This window comes from Coccinella septempunctata, chromosome 7 (assembly GCF_907165205.1).
Source record: "Coccinella septempunctata chromosome 7, icCocSept1.1, whole genome shotgun sequence".
Taxonomy (NCBI): Eukaryota; Metazoa; Arthropoda; class Insecta; order Coleoptera; family Coccinellidae; genus Coccinella; species Coccinella septempunctata.
Genome location: NC_058195.1, coordinates 4989028 through 5010106, shown reverse-complemented (window position 1 = coordinate 5010106; position 21079 = coordinate 4989028). Strand labels below are relative to the sequence as shown.

Genomic DNA, 21079 nt, shown 5'->3' with positions numbered 1-21079 from the left:
GATTATTGAATTCAACTTGTCATATTTTCAAAACGGTGACCTATTTTTATCTGAAAGAGAGGATAGAATATGCTTAATGACTCATACGATTGATTAGGATATATACCAAGCTTCAAAATTCGGATATAAATGTTGAAAAAAATTAAATTTACTAAAATTTACCTCCCAAAGCGGTGGGTGACTTGGGACACAAGTTAAAATCTATTGATTTCTCAACTCTCAAATGAAATAGGTGACTTGGGACGGTGTATGGTTTCGAAAAATTAGAATTTGTGATTATATAGTTGAAATTCGGTAAGGAAATTAAATGATAAACCCCGATTACAGCGAAAGTAAATATATTGCTCAAAGTTAAAAATACTAAACAGAACAAGGGAACTTTGATTTCCTTCATTCTTTGGTGACTTCTTTATGGAAATAACGTAAATAATAATATCATGCGAAAAATCGGCATATTTCCTGCTGCCAATGCGCTTCTTCTATCTATTCGGCATTGTCCCAAGTCACCCTATGAAACAACAAAATAAATGAATGAGATCCGTGTTGCCGTTTGATTTGTGAACAACCTAGTTTCATGGCATATCTAATATCCCAAAATCCCGCGTATCCAGAAAAAAAATTACACATGCACATAGTGAAACACATGTACAGGGCATTAGAAAGTGAAAGGGCAATAAAAAATGCGCTTTTACTCTCCTGAATTCGTTTACTTTTCCTGTCAATTCAAATGCTCTGGTCACGGCAAACTCAACAGGAATTAATTGTTAAACTAACCGAAAAGACGCTCCACAATCTTATAAGTTTGTCCCTTCAATCATAAATGGTAAGAAACAAAGAAATCAGCAAGGGGGGTAATTGTCCCAAGTTAAAGGACTGTCCCAAGTCACCCGAATCTAACGGTATTTATTATTGCCTATAATGAATACTAACATTCAGATCACGCACCTAATTCACCGTAAAATCTAGCCGATTTTTCGGTGAAGAATTAATTTTACCAATAGCAGAAGAATAGCAATGTCGCCAGCATGTAATATTGCTAAGTGGCGAATAACCGGACGAAAAGTGTTTGCGGACGAAAAGTGTTTGCGGACGAAAAGTGTCTGCGGACGAAAAGACAAAAATCAGTAAGTAAAAAGTCATTTTTTTTCAGGTCATAGATTCATTGGGCCTGATTCGAATCGATTTCCTTAATTGTCAAGAAAATTAAGCACATGTTTCAAGCCGGCAGAGGTCATGAATTTGTGCAGGTATTAGCATGATCCCGAGATCTCGCACGAACCCTGCTCTGCAGCGCCGGTTTCTCTGCCTCTATCTGCACAAATGCCCTATAAATCTAATTAAATAGCTACACGGCCAACTTTGCATGCTACTGTTCTCAGAAGCCCACTACGGAATATCATAAAGCATCATTTTTTCTCCGGTTCCCGATTAAGAACGCAAAATTATCTAGATGCAGAGTAGCGCCTTAATTTGTTCGACACGATTGGACATAGAATTATCTGAACAACAATGAGGAGCTTTATCGATGATCCTGCCGGAGTTATGCTCATGAGAAAGTATTTTTGCTCACCGCGATAGATTGCGCGGTATCTGCCAATCTGAAGATCGGCAATATTGATATGAGTTGCCTCTTTACGAATGTAAATTAGTTGCGTTTGTACTTCTGTTTTCTTGCCCGTTCTATTGGAGCCGAGCAGACCATCTGAATGGGGTATTCCGATCTCGGGACTTTCAATTTGATTCGGATAATGAAACTCGGGGAAAATTTGCATTGAACTGTTGGGAAGATGAGGATTATGCTCAGTTAAAGGTATATCTCGCTTCTACGTTGTTTTTGAATGAGGGGAATAACTTAATTCTCACACATAATATGTTACCTTATTTTCCATGGAAATTCACGAAGATTTTCTGAATTTCGAATCAAGAGGAAAGAACTGGAGTGAGTTGTTCAAAGAATAGCACTAATTGAAAGGCTATGAGCTACTTCTACTGATCTATGATTTCGGATCATTTTCCTGACAAAATGCACTGGATGCTTTTTCTTTGTTTTTGGTCTGTAAGTCAGACGAACCATTCTCTCCCGAGAAGGAAAAAGTGTGGGTATCCTCACTCCCCTGAGCTCGAGACCCACTAAAATCCCTTAACTGCTTCTTGAATATTGATTCCGGGCATTTGCCTATAAACCGTTAATCTCTTAGTCGGTTTTCTTCTCGCAGACTATCGTGCTGGGATTTATGTGTTTATACTCTATTGGATAACACTTTATTGAATTGTTCAATAAGTCTCTGTTCTTATTTTAATCTCTTTTTAATTGATCTCTTGGTCTCCCAGTACGATAGTGTGCGAGAAGAAAACCGACTAAGAGATGAACGGTTTATAGGCAAATGCACGAAACCAATATTCAAGAAGCAGTTAAGGGTTTTAAGTGGGTCTCTAGCTCAGGAGAGTGAGAATCCCCACACTTGTTCCCCCTCACGAGAGGGTGGTTCGTCTGACTTGCAGTTTTTCCCCCTGCTACACCAAAAAAAATAACAAAAATCACCTCTAGGTTGGAGTTAATGCTGAATGTTCAGAAAACAGCGTATCTCTTTCATTTCCGTTCTTGAGTTGAATCATGTTCTGTATTGATCATTCATTCAACAAGCAATTTCGCGTAGAAACGTTTGATTTTGGACACTGCCTGGAAATTTGGTATTAACTGAATTTTTTTCGGGTTGAGTTATCAGAGAGAGGTTGGAGTGTGTGGAAGTCTATCTTTTGAAGTTCTCAGCGGTAAACAGAAACAAACTCATGAATAAATCTAACAATCTGCACCGAAACATGTTAGAATCCTGCGCAAGTTAAATCTTGGAGGTGAATGACAACATCTCCAATGGATATGGACAGATATTATGGTTCACATATTTAATCGGTATAGAGGCGAATGAAACGTTGCAAAGCGGAAACGACGTATGTGCGTTGAATATAAAGTCGAATCTTTATTTGTAGTCAATTTGATGGTAATTTACTAAGATATATTCGGTATGATCGGACATAACTTATCAATTGGCTTCGGTGGATAGGATCTTATGCGATGGGGAGGGAGAGGCATTACATCTTGTGTCGTTTTGAACTTTGGACTACGCACTTTTTCAAGGACGAAGTACTTCCTAGGCTTAGCTAGCTGAGCTAGAGAAATACAATGTTGTACGCCTTTTTGAACATCTAATCCAGGAAAAAGATTTTTTTGTGTGTAGCAAGGGGAAAATCTGCAAGTCAGACGAACCACCATCTGCTGACAAACCAAGGTGCATCTATTGCACAACGTAACAGCTTGTTTCAGTGGCCTGAATTCTTTTGGTGTGGCTCTTTGCCGCGAAACCCCAGGTGACTGATCCATAAGTCAGTTGAGGCCTAGCAACGGCTTTAATAATTCTCAATTTTGTCTCTTTCGACATGTAGCTTCTTCTTCCTATCAGAGGGTAGAGTCTATTGATCGCTGCTTTCGTTTTGTCGATTACTTGTTTGATATGGCTTTTCCAAGTGTGTCCTTTGTCAAGTGTTATTCCTAAATATTTGGCTTTATTTTTCCAGTCGATTTCTTCGCCGTTAACTTCTAGATTCGTTGTGGGTCGCAGTCTTCTCTTCTGAAATTTGTACGTACCTTACTCTGTATGTAGCCTGAATTAAGGTACTGATTATTCCTCACTATAAAGCGTTTTCGCATTGAGAGTTATCCATCTCGTGGTATGTTTCATAACATAAATCGCAGTAACATATGCGTAGATCAGTAGGAATTTCTAACTTGTTAGAAGATGCGATAAGGTAGATGGCATAAATTTCTCTCATAACCTGAACATGCAATATTATTCATGCGCTATATGATTTACAAGGATGGAATATCTGCAACAGTCTTCATACGTGGTATATCACTAAAATACATACAAAATGTTGTGTAATAATAATTATCCCGATAGCTTTCGAACAATTGTAAGAATGACCTATGAAAAATCAAACCAGTGTGGTCCAACGAAAACTTATCACCTCGATTCTCAGACTTCGAAATAAAAATGCGGAAAGTCAATTCTGATTCGAGGCTGCATGAAAGAGACGAAGCGGGGGACGTGCGTGTCTTAGGTCATGTAGCAATAGATGCGACCTTTAGTAGGTAGGAAACTGTCCGATGTATTTCATCCTTATAAGATACTGCATTGCTCATTCCCAGATAAAAATTGATGCATGAGATGGATATTACCTATTTCCATCTACTGGTGATCTATTTATAATATATATTAAAATCTCCTTTCTAGTTCATCACGCTGTAATAGTCCTATGCTGAAAATATACTCCCAATTCATCGAGTATTTCCAGTTGGGTGATCTAATAACATCCGCTCATGATCTTCTTCACGTAACATCACGAAATAACAATAAGATCGCGAACATTGAGGAAGTCATTAGGAGTAAGACTTCATGACTGTGTCACACAAAGATTTCTAGGAGATCCTTCAGAGTGTTGATGAACGAAAGTGTTATCTTGGATTCGTTTATTGCAACTTACCGTCACCAGTAAGGGAATTATTGGGTGATATCAAAAAGCATGAACCTGTATTAGTTGGGATTTAGGTAGTATAGGGGTCAGTAGCGTAGGAGCTACAGGATGGGTACTATATGGTGCTTCAAAAGAGACCTGTGTTTATAGATGTTTATAGATAATAGATCTTAAGGTAGCAGTGGACAGAAAATCCCTTTAAAATCTACAATATACAATCGACTAGGATAGTTTATATTATAGACTGTATAAGCTAGTTGTTGCATCTTCTTCTGCATTGAATTGTATCAGTGATTTCCTGATTCCTATGTGGAATGTTGAGTGGTTTCTCAAAAGAATAGAGTTGAAGGCTCATTTCATAGTTATCTCTTAGAGCAACAGTTTTTGGCTCAATCAAACGCAGATTATTGTGAAGAAATCAAAGCGTAACACAGCCTTTTTAACTTATCCACGTCTTCACGCGCCACTGTGCGTCATGAATAGTATCAATCGATTGTTTGCTGCATTTGTCCGTTGGAAGTTCAATTCCACTATTATTCAATCCTTCCCACGATCAAGTTTTTGCGGAATTTTATTGATAGTTCATTTATTAAAAGAAATCCAATTCCTCGAACTGTGATTGATTGCTTTCCGCAAGGAAAAATCATCGGCCGGCTTTGCGAACCATCAAGAATGAAGACGTTGGTGATGACTAACAGATGTTTCTGGGGAATCGATTATTTTTGCGATCGGTTATTTTTCATACGGTATAACTTGCGATCTTTCTTCGTATGGAGAGGTTTATGGATGGTTGAGGAATGGCGATGAGTTGTGTCCTTTGAAAAATTGTTTATGTGGAATTTTCAATTTGTTTTATGACAATTATGGTCGCAGGAACTTCCAAAAAAGGTTTAACAAAAGCATTCGACTGGTTTTATATTTCAAATGAAACACGATAACATAATAGTGAGGTTGTCACTCAATCTATTTCATCTATCTTGAAATCTCGATCGTTGGATCCTAGGTTCCTAGAAGATTATGTGATACAACCGACGTAATTCTTGAAACTGTAACATTATATGCCTCCTGAGATTCCTATGTTCAAGGAAATAACTTATTATTGTGGGGACTCTTGTTGGTAATTCCTGTTGTAATTTTCAGGTTTCGTTTTTGGCATTTTGGAGAATGGAGAGAAGTTGTGGTTGACGACAAACTACCAACACACAAAGGAAGACTGGTTTATCTACATAGTACAAATAGTATAGAATTTTGGGCGGCCTTACTAGAAAAAGCTTATGCAAAGTAAGTCATCATTCATCATTTTATTATCATTCGAAATATCATGTAATTTTTTTGATTTACATTAAACAGAATTGTCCTATTTGATGTTTAATCCATCACACCTTTGATTGTAGATATTACGGAAGTTATGAGTGCTTAACTCAAGGATCAACAACAAGAGCACTTCAGGATTTGACCGGTGGAATAGTACAAAGTTTTGGATTGACACACCAGGACAGATTTTTAACGTTTCAAGTTCTGAACAGTGCAGTTCCAAGGTCTAGTCTACTGATAGCTACAATTTCTCAGGTGAATAATTCGTTCAAAACTTTGTCGAAAGCTTATAAGATTTCAACGTATCTGCACACCTTCGTTCTTCGTCTTTTATTGAGGCGTGTAATTTCTTACGTCATTCTTGTCGTGTGATTTATCCTTTCTGAATAGTACCGCGAACATCGTGGCCATATTTTTCCCGCTGCTTCGCACACAAGAGTATGGTGTAGGTAAGGTATCTTCGATCTTCCTAGGTACCTAAGTTTTTTCGTGGATCTGACCCCATGTAGAAGCTCGGGTTACACGAAAGGCAGCAACTTTCAGTGCCTATTTAGTGGCTACATTAACATCGTGATTGCAATTATCATTTCGAGTGCCGCCCCAGAGAGGCAGGACCGGACTCTATCATTGAGCTTCGAAGGACCATGCGATAAAATTATCAGCATGCCTTATTCGACATTTTTTTCTATACTATTCTACTATTGTTTCAGTTTCAGCTTTATTTAATAGAGAAATTATGTGTGATATATCAAGGTACGGCGAATAAATTCAAAATACTACACGAAACTAAGGACTATGCCCTCTTGAACCATTTTCGAAATGTTGGGAGTACATATTAGTTCACTCTGTTCTTTTATGGTCAAAAATGCGATTTATGCGAAAGAAGTGAAGCAGTTCCACTAATTTTCTTTGGATATTTATTGTACAGAATCTGCTTGCTTAGCTAGCTCACATGATTCTTGCCTTTCACTCAGATCTTCATCAAGCCTTCGTATCTTTGTCTCCATGTTTTTTTGACTGAGAGAGGAAGAGAGAGAGCTTTTTTCGAATCTGAAATATATACCTACCTATACCTATACCTATAGTTCTTTCAAGGGTATGCACAATCCAACAGATACCACTCTGTATACAATTCAAATGTCCGATTTCTGTCGTGCTAACAATTCCACTACATAGTAGACACCTTAATAATAGATCGTATAACATGACAGTTCTGCTCCGTTCTACAAACATCACGTCCATTAAAACTTTGGCAACATTTAAATGGATTAAAAATCAACTTTCACTACACTACAATGGATGCGATGCATCCAAACTGTCGTGGAGTTAATGGGTTTGGGCTTGAAGTACGTGCATAATTAAAAATCAGTCGGTTTCCTTTTATATCCATCACGATTCTATTTCCTTGTTATACCTCAGATGTTGCAGACTAGATGCTAGAGTGGTCTCAGTGATTGATGAGTATAACTCGAGTATGTGAAAGACGATTTCGATAAAGAACACTCTAGATACTTACTCAATTTGTACATCATGCTCCTTATTGAAAACGGAAGATGACCTACTCTTAATTTCCAACAAGGATATTTAACTTTATCCAAAGAATTCACAATCAATTATTACGAAACTCATGGGTGTATCTAGCTCTTCAAACAAATACAGATTCAAAAATATGATGACTTTAGATGAGCTACTATATGTCTATTGACAATTGACAAATCGAATAACACATCAGGCATCCATCAATTCTGTATCTTCCAATATTTCCAGGAGAAAGATAGCAAGAGACAGCTTCGCCTGAGAAATGGTCTCATCACCCAGCACGCTTACAGTGTTACAGGATTGGCTAGGGTTAGGGGAGCTGCTGGTGAGACCCCCCTAGTGAGGCTGAGGAACCCTTGGGCGAGGGGAGAATGGACTGGGGCTTGGAGTGAAAGATCTTGGGAATGGGATGGTCTATCTAACAGAGATAAGGAGCTTTTGAGTGTGAGAGTGACGAACGATGGAGAATTTTGGTGAGCAACCTCTTGAAACTTACATAGGTCCTTGAACTTACCATTCCTCCCTAGTGGGAGCTGTTCTCCGTGTTCTACAAACCATAGTGTCACCTGTCAAAAAGAAATGTGACGTATGAGACGCGGCAAATTCTTCTTTGAATCTCAAATGTAATAATTAAAGAAAGGATTGATAACAAACTTTCTCACTTCATCAGGAGCCCTTTTGCCATTTGATTCGATTCAATTCTGAATATAAAATGATAGAATCCATTATTTTTATCAGTTCTCATTAATCTTCACTTCTTTGTTGGTCGTAACAATGGATATATCCCGGTAGATTTATTTTCTATATGATTTATTCGAGGAGATTGGATTTAAATCATAAAACCTCATTAGCAGAATCATTTCCCGCAGCTATGAATTGGAAGGGTCTGCCCCTTACTAACAAGGTTGGCCAATTTGGGGTGCGGATAATTTTTAATTTTCCACCAATATTCACTCCGTCCTCTAAATCGTATTCGATAACCATAAGCCGTGAAGATGACATCAGCCCAGTAAAATTGGAAATTTCGCAGTAGGATTGCAAATTTTCATTCCGTATAGAAAGAAGCCACATCGTTGAATAAATTGGGTTCTCTCAATGAAAGATCTTTTAATCCGTCGATGTATCTATTCTATTTTTTTATTCTACTAAAATATAAGATTTCCTTAACTGGGCATCAGACACAGCCAGTTATCAGAAAATTAGAACCCAATGGGAAATCAAGAGGCAGAAAATTCATTGAAAAAACCTTCTCTTGTTGACTCATCACGGGTTTCATAAAGCTTGATCGAAGAATCAACGCGTTGTTTTCACTCTATTATTCATGATCATTCAGAATATCATTCTCGCATCAAATCATGATGTTGATACGTCCATTCAATTATTCTTAGTTGCCAAATCTTCCATATATTCAGAAATGAAAAGGTTTCAGTGATTTCGTTTTAGAAATCGACTGTCAAATCGTTGATCGGACAATCAAAGTTTTATAAAACCCTCTGATAGTTAGTAGTAGTATTTTAGTCTATCATTATCCTTTATTTATGTGTGCAAGGAAGGAAAATAATTGATGATTACGAAAAACCTTAAAATTTGAATTGTTTACTGAAGTAACATAGTTTTTTGAAGTCATCAACTTTAGGACACTATACGAAATGAAGCAGAACAATTGTGGTTTTACTCTAAACCCTAATTTTAATCATTTAATATTGTTTTATCAGCTCAATCATGGATTTGCTCAAGTACTTATAGGTAACTACCATCTCTTTTCCCCTAGATAAAGAAAAAATTACTTTTTCATAATTATTCATTGAGGATGTGAAAAATCAGCTTATCCTCATACAAATCTACTCCGATCTAGATTTAACGATCCCAATTTTTCTCGAAACTGTCGTCTAAATATAGGTATTCTTCGCCATAAATGATAGTTATATGAATGTTACGAAATGTGACCAACAAGAATGATGATCCATTCACGAGAACTTGTGTACTTAAGGAAATATCAGAAGGTTGAAAATATGATCGAAGACTTCAGTACCATTTGATGAAACCAGGAGAAATTAATCATCCTATATCGGTTGAAATCTTGATTTGTGATGGAACGATAAATCTTTGATACTTACAATGTAATCAGGGTTGACATTTAGAATGTTGAAAGGACGATAAGAGTTTGAAGACAGGTTGGAAATTTACTCCAGCAAGGATCCATAAATTCCCGAAATTAAATAATTATCAGTATCAGGAGATATGTCGGAAATTATAAACCAATCTGTGGGAGATTCTTTAATACCTACTCGAAAAATGTATCCTGAAATCTAGAATTAAAATGTTAAAAATCGTTAATTTCTTTGCAGTAGATTAGAAGTATTTTTTCCAGGATGTCTTTTGAAGATTTCTCCAGGCATTTCACACAACTTGATCTGGTGCACATCGGTCCAGACGACTGGATGATGGAATCTGCACTCCATTCTAAACAACCTTGGAGGGCAGTTCTGGCTAGGAGAAGATGGAGAACAGGATACAATGCTGGTGGAGGACCAAGTTATATTGGTGAGTTTTATCGAAAATATTTAGATCAATTACAAGTAACTTCAAAGCTCAGTTAACAAAAACACGACCCTTATGGTACGTTGCCACAAACTGAACGACTGGACGTAGGACTCTAATAATAATCTAACCCGACAGACTACGAGTGGAATATACGTTGAGGAAACAGCAAAAGATCCCCGGGGCATCTCTCAGACCCTATATTTCTCTCACACGCGATAATTTCAGATAACTGTTGATTCATAGCGCACGTGTATCCCATTTTCCAGGTTAATAATTTTCAGTGTTTATTTGCTGTGACGAATTGCGGAATATATACTGCGCTGCCCATGGACTATCTTTACCAACAGGCCATGCAGTGTCCAAGCCACTTCACCGCATTCCCGTACTAAGCAATATAGAAAAAGGAACAACCGGGTATTATATATATGTGCTGTTATAAAGTTACCACGCACACTTTACTGTATGTTCGAAATTTTATTGAAAAACTACAGGGTTGTATGACTGTCCTGTATAAGATTTCCCAACTGTCGCACTTGTTTCAAACTACAATTCTTTACTTGAATACTGCGATATACAGAGTGCTGACAAATTCGATGCTTATTACCACTACTACCTTTCAAACTAAACCAGATAAAAATTGCGTCCCACAAATCTTGATAGGTATCTTGTTTTTTTCCAGATTTATAATGAAAAATCGGATATATACAGGGTGTATTTGAAGGTGAGGCTTTTTGTTCAACAGAAGGTAGAACTGGTCAAAATGAAGTGTTTCACCTAAAATCGCCTATACAAAACTTTCAAAATGACGAAGTTGAAAAAAAATTTGAAAATGATTACTGAAATAGATGCCAATACGACCCTAGACCGTTTGTTAGCTGAATTATCGAAAAGCAGTGGAAAAAACTGATCTCCTGATCACGTGGTTTCATTTAGGATATTGGCTCGTTCGATATTTACGTGGTAATGAAAATGGAAACTTAGGATTGCCGAATGGTTGTCATTATTTTTCAGTAACTTACACGATTTTATGAAATGGCTCATTTCGATACCAACTGACAAAAGAGACTTAGGACACAAGTATAAAAAATTGAATAATACTTCAAAATCTCGCCAATAAAATTCGTCTAAATTATTGACGAATTTTTTCACAAAGGGCATCACAATCTTCTTGTTCGAACATTGCAACAATCGTCGTAAAAATGGGATGAAATGGGGAAACATCATAGCACTCTTTCAACATAACTAACATAAACACTTTCAAGAAACTGCCTTGATTTTCTACATTGTATTTTCACCCTAAATTGTACGATACAACAATTATGATTCTCTCAAAAGTGATCTGATGTATCTAATCCGATGAACTTGGTACTGAACCATTCATTGTCCAGCCAAATGCTTATGATTTATTTCGTTTTTGCAATGCCGGAGTCACTGTCCACAGTCTCCTTCTTGAAATGCAATGAAATATTGTCGAACTTCTAGGGGTTGTATCTCAGTCATCTTGATTGTTTTATGTAGACAAGTTTTGGTTGAACGACTAATTTTGATTAGTTCTACCTTCTGCACCTTTGGAAACACCCTGTATGATATTCGAAAGTTGGTTTTACCTTCCCCATACTACGAACGATTACTATGAATATTTAAAATCTTTCAATGTTATCCTCATTTAATGAAATTTTCTTTTTTATTGACTTCAGCCTCCTAGATTTCAAGATACGACTTTCAACATATATTTTTCTTCTATTTCTACAGATCTAGATTAGCAATGAAGTATATCTTATGAAACCTTCGTCCAAAACTTGGTCCTTTCACAAAAATTCATTATTTATCTCTTCGACGTCTCTGCCACCCATCCTCAAAAGATTCTTGGCAGAGCTCGACTTATTAATTTCCCTCTCGTCGGCAGCTGCTATTCGATGAATACTAAAAGGCAATATCTGACGGTCAATAGCTGGGGAAGAAGAGGATCCTCCACTCCATCGAAGAATACCCCCGGCACACTTTTGTCGGTTTATAAAACGTCGATGACGATTCCTCTCATGATGATCCACGGTGTGTTCACGGTCGTTATAGTCGTGAAGTATGATGGGCGAAGAACGAGAACGAGGAAGTGTCTGTTCATTGCAAACAATTCCTTTCGTATCTGGGGTCAGTTGTTTGATTTTCATAAACAGCGGAGAAGGCTTCAAGCGAGAATTTCATCATGAATGGGGTGTAACCCAACAAATACAACATACAGCAACTGTACAGATACTGCATTACCACCAGTGTCACCTAAATGCAGCACAGAAAGTGATGTACTGCAACTGAACAGTTTCTGTATCGATAAAACTGCATTTTAAAAATGTAGTATTTGATATGCAGTTACTGCACAGTTTCTGTATTGATAATATTACATTTTTCATTCTTAAAATGCAATTCTTGATATACAGTTTATGAATTGTTTCTCTATGGTTAATTCTGCATTTTGAAAATCACAATTTTGGCCTCTAAGGAATATTTTTTACCTCTTTTTTGATTCTTTCGTCCAAAAATCTTTTATTCGATAGGTTTCGACCGCTCCCGCCACTTTATATTGACGGCGCTGAGTAGATTCAATGAACCATAGTTCCAATTCATGGTAGTTCCAATGGCAAGTAGTTCAAATGGCCCGTTTATTCAAAAATGAAGTAAAAATACGGAACTGGCTTATTAGATTGCAGGAAAAGGAGTCGAATTCATTGAAGACTAAATTTTTGGCAATTCTAGGCCGAAAACCAGAAATCTACGTGTTAATTTCTCTTTTTTTTTCAAGAAACAACGGCTATGAACCCCCAGTTCCACGTCCAGATTCCCAGAACGTCCACCAACAAATGCCATGTGGTGGTTTCCATCACGCAGTTCTATGAAACCAACGTGATGGATGTGAAGAAGAAGAAGCCGCTTTTTGCCATCGGATTCGCAGTCTATGAAGTTCCACATTCCATGCAGAGGCTAACGCCTCATTTCGTGGCGGAGCAGGTGAGTTTGAAATTTCTATTCTCGTCTTCGGTGAGGGTACTTAATGTGTATCGGGAAATTCGACGGTATGAAGGAAGCTTCTCCGCACTCCATTTTAGACGTAGAGTAAATGGCTCTCGAATTTCCTTTAGAATCATACTGCAATTCGGCATAATTACGAGTGTTCAATTCTCGATTCAGCGGAAACCCTCAGAAGTGGCAGATCGAAGCTGGAAGAATGGAAAGAAAAGGGTGGTATTTATAAAAAAACTCTGCAGTCGAAATCTTTGTGTTGCGGATAAAAACCGTTGAATGCTTAGTGCAATTTGATTATCTGTGGAGTAACTGAGACAAGTCCAACACTTTAGACCTATAAGCTTACGATATAAAGCAACCTGTATCTTTTAAACCGATCATATTCGGAAAAAATGGAAAACGAAAAAAGTGTTTTATTTTACCTCGAGAATCTACTATTAAAATATTAGTAAGAGTCAAAGACTCACCCTGTACATGCTACAAAAAGACGAGAACATAATGATCAGAGTATACCTATTCTTCTCTTCTAGTTCTTTAAACTTCTTTTTTATTTTCTCCTCTTTTTTTGTCATCTTGTCCATTTTTTCTACTTTCCAATTCAATTTTTCTCCTTTTTTCCATTCGGAATTGATTTCAATTATTGCATTGATTGTTTCTATAGCAAGTAAAATCTGATATTGATTTCAAAGTTAGAAGGATGAATTCAAATTTAGCTCAAGCAATGAAAATAATAAAAGAAGCAGTCCGGGCTATACAAAACCAACATTTTTCGTTCGCAAGGATAATTTAACAGAGTGCATGCTCATTCTCAACGGAACTTCCTTAATTAATTCCAAACGCACAAAGCTTCTCTGCGCAATACTTCGCCATTATTTCAGCCAAGATTGCATCTTAATTACCCGGAGGCTGATTATGGTCTATGTTCGACAGAGAAGATGAAAAAATTGGTATCTCATAAATACCAAGAAGAATCCTTATCACCTGAAATGTTTATAAGCCATTATATGATAGTCGATGTGTTGTTTGTATTCATCCTATTTATCTCTACTTTTCAGGCAGAAATATGAATAAAAAATTATTTTCCAAATTTTCATCAGGACACCCTTTTTTCAGAAACCTCTAGACGTAACAAACCACTCAGTAGCAAGAGAAGTGGTAACTTTCTTCACCTTACCTCCTGGAGACTACATCATAGTACCACAGACCAATGTGCCGAATCAGGATGGAAAATTTCTCCTTAGGATATTCACAGATGAACAGAGCAACATATGGTGAGGATCGAAAAAAATGCGATCTCCTTTTTTTAGAGAATTAATCGAATTTTTGCCTTACAGGGAAGTAAACGAGGATAACATGATAATTAGGAATATTTCCAGTGAATTTCTGGAAGAAAACGCTTCCATTATGGTAAGTTATAATCGAGTTTGAGTTTATGATTCTAGCATTTTCAAAATATGCCTTTTTTGACTAACCCCATCAATATTAATGGAATTCATGTTTACTCATTAGATATTGATAGTTTTTGAACAAAAATAGTCCGAATACTTCGATTAAATCCATATCTTTTTACTTGAGCTATCCCAGATATTAAAATTTAGGATGGACGACAATACAAAGAGGTTTAACAAAAAATACTTTCTTCCAGATGAATTTGTTGCATTATATTGTACAATACATACCTACGGTTATGTTATTCTCACATTTTAACTTCTGAAAAAGTTAATTAATTAATAAATTAATATAAATCTGCAGCTGACTACATGTTCAATTCTGTTTGGCATGAATTCATGGAGAATCAGCATGAGAATATACACCATATTTTTTTAATCGCCCAAGCGGACTTATATTAGAACAATTTAGCTGAAAATTAAATTGAAAAACGTGAGGGAAACAGAGAGATTTAACTTTTGAGTACATCTACTGCAGATATGCTGTTTTTTATCTAAAATTCTGTTGAAAATCAGAATGTTGTCTGAGAATGTGAAAATTTCTGCATATATTTTCAGACCGATGGCAAATTCGTACTTTCCAAATTCTTGATGAAATATCCACCAGAGATCGATGCTAGTCAATTGCAGAAAATTCTGAGAACCCACTGGAAGAATTACTTGTCGGAAAAACCAACCCTTGAGCTCTGCAAAGGGTTGATAATGCTGAGAGACTTCAACATAAGTGGTAGACTGAATATGCTGGACGTACCTATGTTATTGCACATGTTGCAATTTTGGAGGGTGAGTTTCCGATAGAATTATCAACATACACATCAACGAACAAGCATATCAAGATGGTGATTGTTTACACTCATGAAAATATCAATGAATTTTTCAGTTGGCGTTTCAAAAGTTCGAACGTAATCACAATAGTGGAAAAACCTCCAGTTATAATCTGAGATCGCTTCTTTGGGAAGCTGGATGTACTGTGAGCAACAAGGTACTAGAATGCTTGGTACTACGATTCGCTAAAAACAGAATTCTCACTACTGAAAATTACATAATGGCTCTAGTTCGTCTACATCTCGCTCATGGTAAGTCAAACTATCAAAAATATAGGTTTTTCTGAGGTCAAGATTCATCCACTGCCTAGGGTTGTATACTGGACGATATGAATGTTTCGCCCTATGAAATTACCCTATAAAAGTTTTGTAAAAGTTCACCTCCTTATTGTCTGTTACTTGTCAGATTGTGATTGTTTGTTTCAGAGAGGTACCACAACATAGACACTAAAATGAAAGGGAACCCTTTGACTCTCGAAGAGGTGAGTGCTCATTATTGGCGTATTTTCTCTAGTTAATATCTGATATTTTTTCAGTTGATATTAATGACGATATATTCGTAATGATGCAGCATGGCGTCCAAAACAACTGGGAAACATGAGGCTCTAACTAACCAACTCGGTTAATTTCAAGCAACCAAAGATTTATGTTCATGATTGTTTACTGTTGATTACTTCACATTTATTATTTCCGCTAAACCTGTACATAAAGCATAAATTTTATTTATTGATTATTTAATTCTTGATATGTGCAATATATAAATTTGTGTTAGCTCAGACATTTATGACACAAAATAAAAATAACAATTTATGATACTGAGTACTTTTTAAATGATATTTAATCCTCAAACTGATTCAGGTGAAGCAAATATGAAAACAAAGTATGGCACAAGCTAGTTAACCTTTCTTTTCCATAGCTTCATTCCCATAGCTATACAGGATGTCTACCTATCCTAGAGGCAGGGTCACCTTTATTTGACTGTTGGTAAAAACTTGTTGTTTCAGATGGTTAAAGTTGAAGTTTGGTAGAGATAAAAAAGAATACTTAAGAAATAACTTTTAATTCAAAATATGTATAAAAATTTTTGGAATAAATAAAAATTGGAATAAATAAAAAAATGCTCATCACAAAATACTCTGACGGCTTTCTGTGGACCTCACAAATGAATTGGCATATGGAATTTGGTCCCTCACCATATATATCAAAATCAACACGGCTGCGATGAAGGCAAACACAAAGAATGTCCACAAAAAATACATCATATACGATCTTTTAGGTTCGCACTCCTCATAATTTGCAGATTCCAAGAAATCTAGAACAGTCAAGTCATGGGAACCAGCGCAAAGCAAATTTCTATATCTGGACGAAGAGTTCATCTCCCTAAGAACTATTTTATTATGGAGCATCCTTCTGGTCATTCTACAATCGCAAGAAAACGGACTGTAATCGATGTCTAAGGTGGTGATGTTTCGAAAATCATCCAACATAGCTCGACTCAGGTAGCTGAAATGATTAGAAGAAGCGTAAAATTTCTCTAGTCTATTCCTGAAGAAAACTCTGTCATCCCAAGCGTACAAGGGATTGGCAGATATGTCCAAGACTTGAAGGTTCTGCAAAGGTTCAAAATCCACAGCTGTGATCACTTCCAAACTGTTCCTTTGCAACCCCAAACACTTCAAATTGGTGAGATGTTTGAACAAATTCTTTCCGTTCGCGCTTATATAACTTATGGCATTCCCACCAACAAGTAGACTCTCCAGGTTCTCCAAGCCTAAAAATGGCTCTGACGGATACCGAATATACATAATGAAGAATTTATTGTCCTCCAAATTCAGATATTTCAATTTTTCAAGATGCGCAAAAGCCCCAGTGCTAATTTTCGCAATTAAACTTTTCTTCAGGTTCAGCGCCTTCAAATCTGGCATGAACCTGAACGAATCTTTCAACAGAAAGGCGAGTCTGGTGGAATGGAGGTCGAGATACTCGATTTTTGTCTCGTCGAGTTGAGTTTCTAGGTGAAAAAACTCCCAGGGACTATTTTTCGTGAATTCAGAAAGGTCTAGGTACCTCAGATTGGACAATGCTTTAGGTATTGTGAAGTAGGATAAGTTATGTTTGTTCAAGGTCAGGTTTTCCACATTTGGTATCCTGGAGAAGAAAGAGTCTTCTATGAAATTGGACATAACGTTGCTCATATACAAACTTTTCAGCATCGGTAAGGTGTGAGGAATGGTTTTTTCCCCCAGTAAACCGAATTGATTTCCTGATAGCGTTAGTGTATCTATATTCGATGCAGCAAGAAGTTTGGAGAGTGATTCTGGTATTGACGTATTAATCCCAAACGAATGTAAATCCAAAGATGTTATCTTCACTCCTGAACTCATAGCACCTTCCAAAATATCTACCAGTGTGTCAATTCTCAATGAATTGTTACCTAAATGTAGTGAAGTCAATTTTTTCAGTGGATTCAGAGTTTGTTTTTCGATATTCTTTATGCCACAGGAGCTTATATCTAATTCCTCGAGTTGTGATTCCAGATCCCCCTCACCTCTCATATAATCAAAGGCATGATTTGATATATTGACGAAATTGTTACCAGTTATATTGAGTATTCGAAGACTAGGAAGCGTCCTTATTGACAGCGCCTGAGTCAAGTCTTCCATCTTGAAAAATCCGCAATTCACCACCTTCAGTTCTTCGAGTTTCGTCAAACCGTTGAATACATCAGGGTGGAAACTGTTCAACAATGGACTGCCAACAATATTCAATACAGTCAGATTCTGCATTCCCATGAAGACTAATTCGTGTATACGAAGAAGCTTCGAGTTTTGCTCGATTCTCAATATCTTCACATGATTCAAATTCGAAAAATCACCGCCTAATATCTCCTTTATAGATGTGGATCTCAAGATTAATTCAGTTGTGTTGATCGCTATTTGTTTGGGATACGTCCTACAGGAGTTCTGTTCATTGTTGAGGTTATAACAGATGCTGGTGCTTCCTCCAAAGACTTGTTTGCAAATACAGCCGTTATTGGTTGCAATGGATTTCGCTCGAAATGCTGAGTTGTTTGTCCTGACCTTTTTCGAACAGCAAGAATCTTCTTGTAGTATTTGTGCCAGGATTATAGGAAGGACGAAGAACAAGACCAAAACTGACAATATGCGTAGATGGAAGGACCTGTGGAGAAAAAATACTTTACTATTTGCAGACTCACACCTCATGTTAACTGTTTGGGTGAAAAGAAAGCAAAAAAACATTATTTGCATATGAATTATTCCTAATAAATCCACATGTAATCCAGTCAATTTGATGAAAATGTCACATAAATCGTTGAAAATGTTGTGGTGTCATTCAAAAGAATATTTTCAGGGTGATTCATAAACATTTTGAACAAATTCAGGATATTCTCTGAGGTATTTGGAGCTTATTTGCCAGTTGAACTTGAAGAATTATTTGTTATTGAAAAAAATTGGAGAAGAGAAATAATAAAATAGCGAGATATCCACTTCATGAAAACACAAACTGGAATTTTTTTTGGGAAACATGGGAGAGATTATTTCAGAGTTATCTCTTCAAAACACAGATGAATATTTCATCATTATCCAGTCTTTCAAAGTCATCATTGGTACTCACATCATGATTTGAATCTAGTGGCCGCACCACTGTTTTTTTTCTTATTCTTCCAGGAGGGATAGAGGAGTTCCCCCTTGATTTGAATCGGTATAGTTGAGCTTATTATTCGTATAAATCATCAAAGTCCAATTAAAATAACGGCATTTCTAAAGCTGAAATTGAAAAAAAAGTCTTTATTTATTCAAGCATCATAAATAATCTTGGAAACGTTTAAGTTCAAACACTTATTTCAAGTTACTCAGAAATAAGTAAGGAGAGTACTATCGTATCAAGTAAAGATTATAGAGGATACTTATGATACTAAGCGACATGGGTAGCAAATTCATTTTGTGATCTTGTCCTATTTTTGTATCCAATCATCGATCGTCTTAGGCATTTTCTCTGATTTTTCAACAAACTTTGTTTCTCATAAAACGACATACCAATAAATATCCTGGATAATACTGACTCTATACGATTCTACTCTCCTCACTTACTTTTTTGTCACACAGGAAATGATAATCAAATTGGTACCTTTTGACATTCCATTCTTATTAAACTGAATTTGTTCATTCCTTTCCGAATGAGTCGATATTTGTTGAATATCTAAGGACCAAGTATTTGATATTTGGTAAGTAATGCGTAAGTTGATTTGCCCTTTACAAATAATGATAAAAAATTAGGAACGCCTTTTTGAAAAATTATAGATGACCTCATATCTTGAATTTGAGAAAGGGATATACTTACAAAATTATCTTACATAAAAAGAGCGCAGTTTGAAATACGATTTGTTCGAACATATATACAACGAAAGCACTTCGGTATAGTCTTCGGTATAGGTTAGAAATAATTAGATATGATATTGAACGACCAACAACATACCTTACATTGTGAACTCACTCACATCAAATTACACAAAACAACAGGAGATAAATAATTTGCACTGTGTACTGCTTCTGTGCTAATGGAATTTCCAATTGGTTTTTCCAACGAGAACTCACTTAAAAACAATCTACGACATGTTTCAAAGTCTGTAGTTTAGTTGATCAATTATTCGTATCACTAATAAAAATTTTACATGTTCTTCTCAAAATTTTGAAAATGGAGTGAAGAAAAAACATTCTGACTCCCAATTCAGATCGAATGAGTTGTTTACCTAATCCATTGACGCTTGAATCTATTAAAAGAATCCAGTTTCGACAATTAGCAAAGAATGAGACTTAAATAGCCTTGGAATCGACGACAATCGCATTATTTTCAATTGAGGAATATGATGCACTTACAAAAGATTGGTCGTCCTCATTCAACAAAGAATTATTTGGTTAGGAGAGTCCACACAACCGCTTTAACCACTCGGACATCGAAGCAGTGGAGTTGAACCCGATGCCGATGGGTCAAACAAGTTGCTCTATCTTCTATCCCGTTCCCCATCATTGTTGATCAATTCGGCTCTGACGAAGGTACCCAGGTGAAAACCCCACCACAAGCTCGAGAGCACCTGTGATGGTTCACCTTAATACGATATTCTTTTCATCCGCAATACCTATACACATTCCCTTGGTGTTATTCAATAACGCAATCAGTATTTGACATGTAGAGTTGCGGGATTTCTATGTTTTGATTGTGGGGATGAATAATTTTTTCTTTACCTGGAAAATTCACATGCGATGTTGTTAATCAGCAACATATAATTTGCCATAACGAACAACTTATAGCTGAAGCTCCCAGTACATACGCAATTCGAAATCTTGTAGATTCTGTCATTCATATGATAATATTTATGCATGTTTGGTTCTGCAGAGTGAGTTTCAACAATAAAACCAAACAAGTCTTTATTTTCGTTAACACTAGATGCTGGTTAAAGCTAATACCGTAGATTCGGGTAACTTGGGACGATTGTTGAATTCAACTTGTCGTATTTTCAAAACGGTGACCTATTTTTATCTGAAAAAAAGGTTCGAATAAGCTTAATGATTCAGTCTATTTATTAGGATATATACCATGCTTCAGAATTCGGATATAAATTTTGAAAAAAATAAAATATACTTGTCACCCACTCATTTGGGAGGCTTGGGACACAAGTTGATATCTATTGATTTCCCAACTCTCAAATGAAATAGGTAACTTGGGACGGTATAGTAGGTAGGTATAGTTTTGAAAACTCAGAATTTGTGATTATATGGTTGAAATTCGGTAAGGAAATTAAATGATAAACCCCTATTACAGCCAAAGTGAATAAATTGCAAATCA

The 21079-nt window shown here is 36.4% G+C and overlaps 2 protein-coding genes across 3 annotated transcripts in view; one reads left to right on the top strand and one right to left on the bottom strand.

The window, feature by feature from the left end:
• LOC123316789 (calpain-9-like) overlaps window positions 1–16029 on the top strand; it is a 78220-nt gene extending 62191 nt beyond the window's left edge. The window contains exons 6-16 of the mRNA XM_044903015.1: window positions 5671–5811; window positions 5925–6099; window positions 7612–7856; window positions 9755–9927; window positions 12722–12927; window positions 14056–14213; window positions 14277–14349; window positions 14949–15173; window positions 15271–15466; window positions 15641–15696; window positions 15751–16029. Of these exons, the coding sequence (XP_044758950.1) occupies window positions 5671–5811; window positions 5925–6099; window positions 7612–7856; window positions 9755–9927; window positions 12722–12927; window positions 14056–14213; window positions 14277–14349; window positions 14949–15173; window positions 15271–15466; window positions 15641–15696; window positions 15751–15777 (1675 nt within the window). The 3' untranslated portion in view covers window positions 15778–16029. The remainder of the gene's footprint in view (window positions 1–5670; window positions 5812–5924; window positions 6100–7611; window positions 7857–9754; window positions 9928–12721; window positions 12928–14055; window positions 14214–14276; window positions 14350–14948; window positions 15174–15270; window positions 15467–15640; window positions 15697–15750) is intronic.
• Window positions 16030–16258: 229 nt separating this feature from the next.
• Window positions 16259–20290, bottom strand: LOC123316790 (toll-like receptor 3). 2 transcript variants are annotated; one of them, XM_044903017.1, is made up of 4 exons: window positions 20113–20290; window positions 19712–19841; window positions 18851–19002; window positions 16259–18394 (listed from the first exon to the last, which is right to left on the bottom strand). In XM_044903017.1, the coding sequence occupies exons 3-4, from the start codon at window positions 18853–18855 to the stop codon at window positions 16339–16341; spliced, it is 2061 nt and encodes a 686-aa protein (XP_044758952.1). In that variant the 5' UTR covers window positions 18856–19002; window positions 19712–19841; window positions 20113–20290; the 3' UTR covers window positions 16259–16338. The 2 variants fall into 2 exon arrangements, with proteins under 2 accessions (XP_044758952.1, XP_044758951.1); XM_044903016.1 differs by lacking the exon at window positions 19712–19841.
• Window positions 20291–21079: the final 789 nt, after the last annotated feature.